The sequence below is a fragment of the Quercus lobata genome, chromosome 11, assembly GCF_001633185.2.
Source record: "Quercus lobata isolate SW786 chromosome 11, ValleyOak3.0 Primary Assembly, whole genome shotgun sequence".
NCBI lineage: Eukaryota > Viridiplantae > Streptophyta > Magnoliopsida > Fagales > Fagaceae > Quercus > Quercus lobata.
Genome location: NC_044914.1, coordinates 5,739,507 through 5,747,525, shown reverse-complemented (window position 1 = coordinate 5,747,525; position 8,019 = coordinate 5,739,507). Strand labels below are relative to the sequence as shown.

The 8,019-nt window shown below is 34.0% G+C and overlaps 1 protein-coding gene across 3 annotated transcripts; it reads left to right on the top strand.

Annotated features, from left to right (window-relative positions):
- Nucleotides 1-1,833: 1,833 nt before the first annotated feature.
- LOC115969157 lies at nt 1,834-7,571 on the top strand. Of its 3 annotated transcripts, XR_004086878.1 has the most exons (7): nt 1,835-2,238; nt 2,330-2,383; nt 3,103-3,183; nt 6,173-6,242; nt 6,323-6,411; nt 6,534-6,643; nt 7,213-7,322. XR_004086878.1 is itself a non-coding variant. In XM_031088731.1 (6 exons), exons 1-6 carry the CDS (start codon nt 2,056-2,058, stop codon nt 7,345-7,347), a joined length of 612 nt encoding a protein of 203 aa, XP_030944591.1. In that variant the 5' UTR covers nt 1,838-2,055; the 3' UTR covers nt 7,348-7,571. The 3 variants fall into 3 exon arrangements, 1 of the variants encoding a protein (XP_030944591.1); XR_004086877.1 differs by having other exon boundaries at nt 1,834-2,238; nt 6,323-6,643; nt 7,213-7,571; XM_031088731.1 differs by lacking the exon at nt 6,534-6,643 and having other exon boundaries at nt 1,838-2,238; nt 7,213-7,571.
- The last annotated feature ends 448 nt before the right edge of the window (nt 7,572-8,019 follow it).

Below are 8,019 nucleotides of genomic sequence, written 5' to 3'. Positions count from 1 at the left end.
AACTTTCAACCCTTATTTCACTTTTTTTTTTTTTTCATTTTTTATACTTTTCTCTATGTTAGTTTTTTTTTTTTTTTTTTACCTTGATACTAATGTATTGTATTGCATGAGTATAAATGAAATAATTTTTCCCTTATTAGTGTGAACTATTAGAATTGTATTTAAAATTATGAATGAGGTTTATAATTTAATAGATTTGAGAAAATTTGTTAATAGTTAACATGAAGTTATTTTATATGAATTTAAGAAATCATACGAAATCTTTTAGATTTTTTTTTTTTTTTTTTTTGCAATTTTCCTTATACCATATGTTTTTTTTTTTTTTCTTGAATTTCCTTATACTATTTTTGAATGCTTGGGAGCTTGCTTCACAAAAATTTTAAATACTAAAAATATTTTGAATATGAACATTGAGGATAATTGCACGGATACTCTAACAAAGCTAATTAAAGAAAAGGGCATACCATCAATTTGGAAACTAAGTATTTTCATTATACCTTATTTTGCATACTGTGACTGCGATTTAGTACTAGTTTTTCTACATATTATTTTTAATATTAAATTTATAATATGATATGGTCTTCTAGGAATGTCTAAAAACTATACAATTTCAATCTCATATATCAATATTAGTAAACAAAAGCCAATCAATAGTTTGGAACTACTTCTAGAATAAGAAAAATTATAAATATGAATTAAGAAAAGGGAGCTAAAGCATTCGGCAATAGTTTGGGAAAACATAAATACTATATACAACAGAAAACATAAAAATTATTTCCAAATGAAATTGCAAAGTGTCCACACATCGCGCTAAACATTATCTAGTTTCTCTAATTGCCGTGGATAATTTATGCATATTATTAGTCTTGAGTAAAAAGTTCAAAAAAAAAAATTATAATCAAAATTATATTCACATACCATAAAGCAAAAGGAATTGTAATTTTTTTTATGGTTTGCTAATATTCATTTGTTTTATTTTTTATTTTTATTTTTTTTAACATAACTAAGCAATGCTATCACTAACAATCTACCACATCAACAATTTTAATTTTTTTATTTTTTTTTTGTATTTACAACTTTCTCAATATAGCATTTACAATATTTTTTATAATACTTGAGTTTACAAACTTTTACTGATTTTAACGTGAACTCACCACTTACATAACAATTTTTTACCCATCAGTTATCAGCTTGCTACATCATCAATTATGAAATTTTGTGCGTTTATACTTGACTTTCTCAACATAACTAAATTACCTCCAACCCAACAATCTCTGTAGACGTAAGAGTTTGGGCCGCCACACGTTTAAATCATTGAATTAAAAAAGAAGTTATATAAAAAATATTTTTATCACAAATTTTAAGTGGCAGATTGTTATAAGTAGATTAAAAAGTAATTTTAATAGTAAATTCAAATTATGAATTATAATAATAATTATTATTATTATTATTTTTATAGTGTTTCAACATAGGAGGTTTGCTCTTGATGATAGTTCTTTATCAATTAAGTCATCAATCAATTTTTGGTGTAAACAAAGATTAAACTTTAAATCTCTTATTCAATCCTAAAAAACTTTATCTATTGAATTAACTGAAACTCACCAAATTACTAAATTAGAACTAATATAATTCTTAAATAAAAAAAAATTAGAACAAATAACAATTTCCATTTAAGTGGACCTAACACTTGTATTGAATTTTAAACACAAATACAATCCTCGTTGAGAGGGAAGAGATCCGCGTCGTATGTTCCACACCCACGTGATACATTAAAAGCAGACTCCGAACAGGAAAAGAAGGCGAAAAAAAATAAATATATAAAAGGAAAAAAGAAACAGGAAAAGCAGTGTGGTTTGTGGTTTGGTTTTGGGCCCTATACATTGGGAACCAGGAAGGTTCGGGAAACCTGAGGAAGAGTCTTCGTTCAACCATTACCAAACAATAAAATAAACAAAAGGGTATTGTTAAAATTGAAGAGAAGAAGAAGACTCTGGTTCCTTCCTTCTTCTGTGTCTCTGAGATCTTTCAACAACAACAAGAACAAAGAAGAAGAAGATGGCTTCAGAGGAGGCTGAGAGAAAGCAAGAAGAGCAACAAGGAGCATCATACACGTATTGGGTAAGGCAAGTTAAGGAGGGAGATGCAGCTCCATTACCTGTACCTCGCAAGTTAACTCCTGATGACATTATCAATGACTCCAACTCTCAGCCTCCCACCCTTGGCTCTCTTTGGAATAAGGTACCTTTGTTTTTTTTTCTTCCTAAACTTCAAAAATGGGATCTTTGATTCAATTCAAATTAATGTTTTTGTTTTTTCTTTTAATCTACAGGCTGGAACTTGGGAGGAGAAGAATCTTCATAAGTGGGCATCTGATAGAATCAAGGTTTGTGCTGTTACTGTTACTATATTCTTTTATTTTCACAATTTTTTGATAGATACAATAAGATTTGAACCTATAGCGTCTGGTCAATGGTGATAGACAGAAAATAATTGGTTTTTGGTGGAAGTGGGATTCGAATAAAACTCGGGTCCGTCTTTCGATGATAAGAGTTTTTACTAGTTGAATTGGGTGGAACCCACTTTGTTTAGCAATTAGCATATTCTCACCATTTAAATTTCATTAAGTGGGAATGTGTTGTACGATTAGCCAACCAAACGTTTTAATCTCTTTTTAGAGTTTAGATTTGTGGAAAGTAATAGGATTATTTTCGCTCAATTAACTCTTTTAGCTCAGATTGCACTTACTCCATCTGTAATAATGTAATAATGGGATGGAGTGTGAGTGAGCATGTGAGGTGTTTGATTTTTTAAGATCTGTTGGATGTTGTCTGCTAACAATGCTACAGACACAACAAATTTCACAATTTTTTGTTCACATTTGATGTGGCAGATTGTGATTAGTGCAACAATACTTTCACATGGGACCACCACTAATATCACGGGTATTGTACACCAATCAAGACCTGCCAACACAGCAATTGTGAAAAAAGTTGTGAAATTTGTTGTGTATCTAGACTTATTGTTCTCCTTATGAATGTGGGTCCCATTATCCTGCATTTCTATTTTTGTTATTGTAATATTTCAATATTTGGCTATTTGCAGGAGTTACTTATATCTGTGGGGTCCTTGGAGTTCCCTGCTGGCAAGGCTGAAATATCAGATGTATCAAAATGTGTAGGCGATGTGAGTTTCTCAAGCATTCTTTATTTATACCGATTATATGGATTTCTTGAACTAGAAATTTATAGGGCCTCAGAGATCTCCATGTTTTGAGTAACCTTACATTTTTTATACTGATAATTAACTTTCACTTTGCTGTGGCCAACTATTTGGACTGCATTGTGGAGTTCTTCATTTCATTTGTTAGTAAATGAATGATGTCTTTGAACAGGAGAAATCTTAGAAAAAGCAAAGATATATATTTTACTAGGTTTTTTTGCATAGTTATTGCAATGGAAGTTATTCTGAAATTCAAGATATCTTCCCAGTCATGTGTGCTTTCTACATATCTTTTTTCTGGGTAAGTGAGTAAGTTATATTCCTAAAAATGATATATACAATAAGGCTCAAAACATGCATTAAGGATCCTTACTCCCCAACACTTACTAAACCTAGCTTTCCAAATTGGAAAGCCAACAATCTGAAAGCAAACTCTCACATCTCGAGAGTACTAGAAACAATGTCTCAATATCCCTAGAGGTTGGAACTGTAAGACAGATTTTACTAATTACCAATTACAACAATGCATTGGCAACAATAGAATTGATGACTATAAGGAGGCTTATATTTCTTATCTTGCACAGTCTCCTTGACAGTTTGAGAAGGTTGCTTTCTTTGCCTTCCCAAAGAACCAGGAACTCTTGGTTAGGTGAAGACCTTGAATTCTCTCATTTAGTCTCCTGACTCTTCTCTTTAGTAACTACCTTGATGATTAACCTTAATCAACGTCTATATAATCTCTTGGATCCAAAGTCTCTTCCTGTTGACATGAGGCAAGGATATTGAACTCATTGATGCCGCCACTACCTGGCATAAATTTGGGAGCTTCCTCTTCTTGCTTTTGGTCTTCAGTTTTGACAGTTGTGCCCTTGGTTGCCTTCCCCTTGCTTGCTAGAACTTCATGTCATTGCTTTGTGCTGACCCTTTATTTTTCAGCTTCTTTTTATTATTATTATTACTATTATTTATTTCCCATTCTTGTTTTACTTTCACTTCTCTAGCTGGTGGAGGTGACTCCATCTATGCAGAGTATGCCCAGAAACTTTGGAGCTTGTAGATCTTGGGGGATTCCATGGAAGTTCAGTTTCAATTTCCATAATTTCACCATTTCCCACACCTAAATTTAGAAATTTAGGTGTTACCTTCTTCGCCTTTATTTCCACACAGAATGGGGACATTTCACAATTTTACCAAATTGTAGAGAAACTCTTTCAAACTTATTCCTGGTTCCGATTTCTTGAGGACCATCCAGCAATATTATAAGACCCTTCACCTAGGATTCTATTTAAGGTCTTCTTCATCTTAAATATGTAGAAACAATGTCTAGCTTTGGTCCAACTTAAGTTCAGTGCACAAGCTCTCAGATTAAATGAGATTAAGTTGGATGCCAAGCTGGACTCCACTAAGAGTGACGGCCTTCATTTGGGGATCCAAGTGTGGGAAGTCTGAAATCTCAAGTTGAAAATTTTGATTCAAACTCCTCATATCTCTTATAGACAGCTTGGCTGAGCCCATTTGAGACACCTTTGCATCCTTTGCAGAGGAACGGGCTGCAAAAGAATTAGAGGACATCAACTTTTCCATGAAATTAGGATCTTACCCATATATGGGATGGAGGGAGAGGTCATGGGTTTAAGACCCATTGGGGTATGTAAAAATGTATTAAAAAAAAAAAAGGATATTGGTTCCCTTTTGAAATTGGGGAACCGATTGAGGGAAATTTCCAACTCATTTGGGGCTTGATCCCATGCATCACAACTTTAGAACACTCATAGACTGCTTCTTGCCCAGAGGGGTTTTCAAGCTTAGAATGGATTGCCTCAATGTGAAGGACTGTCTCCTTCATGCTGCACATGCTATCATAGTTAGTCTTACCTTTGACTTCCTCATCTTGCTCCTCTCCTTCTTCATCTTCATATTCATCATCTCTACCAATAGAGTAACCGTCCTCACTTCCACAAGAACAGCGGTACTCACTGTTGCTATCAGCCACCCCCTTGATCTTCATCTTCACTGGCACTAACCTGGTCGTTGCGACTACCAGGCTCAACTTGAGACTCACCCAAGTTGTCCTCCACCTATTGGCTTCATTTATACAACAACTACTGCAGCAACGTGGATAGGACATTAACTAGCACCCACTCCAGTATGAACTACACTTGGTAGGTTGTTTTGCAACTTGGTTGGAAGTAGATCCAGCACCATTTTCATTAGAACTTTCACAAGACTCATTTGTCTTGTTTTAATCTCTAGATCCTTGAGCCTAATTTGCTTATGGGGCCCTGGCTTCTGTCCAAGACTTGAGTTTTTCACACCCAAAAAATTCCTGGCCTTCCCAGGGAAAGAAAAACTCAAGTCCCATTTTAATCTCAAGACACCAAAGTCTTCCCTCTTCTTGATCTGTCATACAAATCCGCCCAGCACATTGAGGACATTTTCAGCCTCTAGAGGGAATTGCTCATGGAACTCCCTTAATGAAAGTTTAGAACTATTTCTCAAACTAGGACTCTTCTCCATGCTACTAGGAATCAGAAGGTTTGATAAAAAGTAACTCACTCACTGAAAAAAAAAAGACTCCCTTAATCACCATTGTAAAAAGAAAAGGCTTTGAAATCTAGAAAGATAAAGAAATTCTAGAGAGAATCTCTCAGCTCTCATGTTAGTTCCTATCAAACCATCTTTTTCCTAAGACTCTTTGCAATGAGATTCAAGTGCTTTTTACATATCCTACTGTGAAAATGATCCTCTGTACTGCAACATATCATGTCATAGTTCCATTAGTTGTTTTAGACCACAAAACTTGATTCACAGAGAGAATTTGAATCAAAAGAGAAAGTGGCAGCTAGATATGACTAAAATCCTGATCACTGATATCATTCCAGTCTCCCTGAAAATTTTGGTTATATGAAAATCATTTTGATTCATTATTGATGTTTATTGCCAAATTGAGCAGGCATTCTTGGTGACTGTGCGAAACAAGAAACGTGTTGGCTACACATATGAGTTAACATTGAAAGTGAAAGGTAAGTGGCCGCACACTCAAATCGTTTCCTCTTTCTCTGTTTAATCTGTATGCACTGAACTGGAATGCAAATGGAATCAGGGGAGTGGACAATTAGAGAGGAGAAGAAGACAGTCAAGGGCCATATAGACATAGCAGAGTTCTCGTTTGGTGAGCTGGATGACTTACAGGTATGTTTTTCTTATCCATTTGAATGCTAAAGAGAGCCATGTGTTGTAAGGACAATACTAATGGAAGTTGAACCTAAATTCAATTGGATGATGTTATATAATGCTGTCTCTTGCTGTTCAAGTATCAAATACTGGGCTGATTAGGCAGATTTAAAGTGAAGTGCCTGTGGATGCACAAAAGGGGAAATGAACGTAAGACCAGTGGATTGGATATTCAAGTCTACCACATCATGTGAGCATTTTTCCTATGTTATAGGAAGGTTTTTAATAAATACATCATCCGAGGGAGAAACAAACCAAAAAAAATTAACTTGGATTGGCCCTTCATAACTTAAGTTGCCCAACTGAAATAGCAATTGTAAGTTTATGATTCTTAAGTTAAACTATCAAAAAAGTTAAAGTTGAAGATAGAAACTTACTTTTGATGTATTGTATGCATCCTTCACCTTCTACTTAGAACCTGATAAGAGTTTGTCATTGGTTTCTTATATACTTTGTTAGGATGCCGTTCTTTTACCAGTCTTGGACAAGCCAAATATAGCTGAAATAAACTTTTATGTATCTACAAACAACTCAACTTGTAGTGACATTCCTATCAAAAAAAAAGAAAAAAAAGAAAAAAAAAACTTTTAGTGACATCTATCTTATTGCCTAATTTTTCTTGTAGTTGGGAATTATGACATAGCTGCATTGATTTGTACTGGGAATTTTGACGTAGTTGCCTTGATTTGTATTTTTCTAGCAATAAAATTCCCATTTACCACAATAGAAGCATAAGTTCACCTTTTTTTCCCCCTTTAGATGGAAGTGAGATTGAGTGAAGAGAAGGATCTTCTGCATCAAGACAAGTTACGGATTAGCCAGGATTTGAAACTATTTTTGCAGCCTGTTCGTGAAAAAATGCTTCAGTTCGAACAGGAACTCAAAGATAGATAGAAAGGGCAGCGTCGTTTTTATCTATGACGAAAGCCATGGTTTTTATTACAGTTATCAACTGTAACTGTATTTTTTAATCTCTGATGGAACAACTATTTTATAAATACGTGTAATGGAGCATAAGACTTCTAAAGCTGTGAAGCTTCCAAGCTTTTTCAGTAATGATTTTATTTTATGCTCAGGAAGTAATGTTTTTAATAAAAAGTTTACATTAGTACTGCTAAGAGATCACTGAGCAACGTGCAATTGGTAAGAGTATTGCAACTATTTTATGCATTGTGTTTTTATATGTGGAATTTAGGAGAGCCCATAATATGAAATGTCTTCCATGTATTATATAGATAAAATGTATGGTTTGAATCACTGAAGTGTTCCTTGTTCAACCGATTTTTTCCTCCTGTTTTACATGGCTTGTTTCTCTATACCTTTTTTTAAGTCCGAGGAATGTGCGTTGTGGGGAAATCACTTTGTAAGGAATATCTTTTAATTGCATTGAAATTATAGGGGTATGACAACCTTTGTTTATTAAACGTGGACATCAGGCTTGAAATTATGAATATTGTGTAGAAGAAGTGCAAATTAAGTAGTGTGTGAATGTTTTACTAAGATCTATCCATTAAAGTCAACATTTTGACAAACTGAAAAGGATTGGAAACAAGAAGAGAGGAAAAG

Bases quoted from the DNA above. Each gene is read 5' to 3' on its own strand.
- LOC115969157 (XM_031088731.1), top strand. From the start codon at position 2,056: ATGGCTTCAGAGGAGGCTGAGAGAAAGCAAGAAGAGCAACAAGGAGCA. The intron at 2,384-3,102 runs GTTTGTGCTGTT...GGCTATTTGCAG, and splicing joins GGGCATCTGATAGAATCAAG to GAGTTACTTATATCTGTGGG. The intron at 3,184-6,172 runs GTGAGTTTCTCA...CAAATTGAGCAG, and splicing joins TATCAAAATGTGTAGGCGAT to GCATTCTTGGTGACTGTGCG.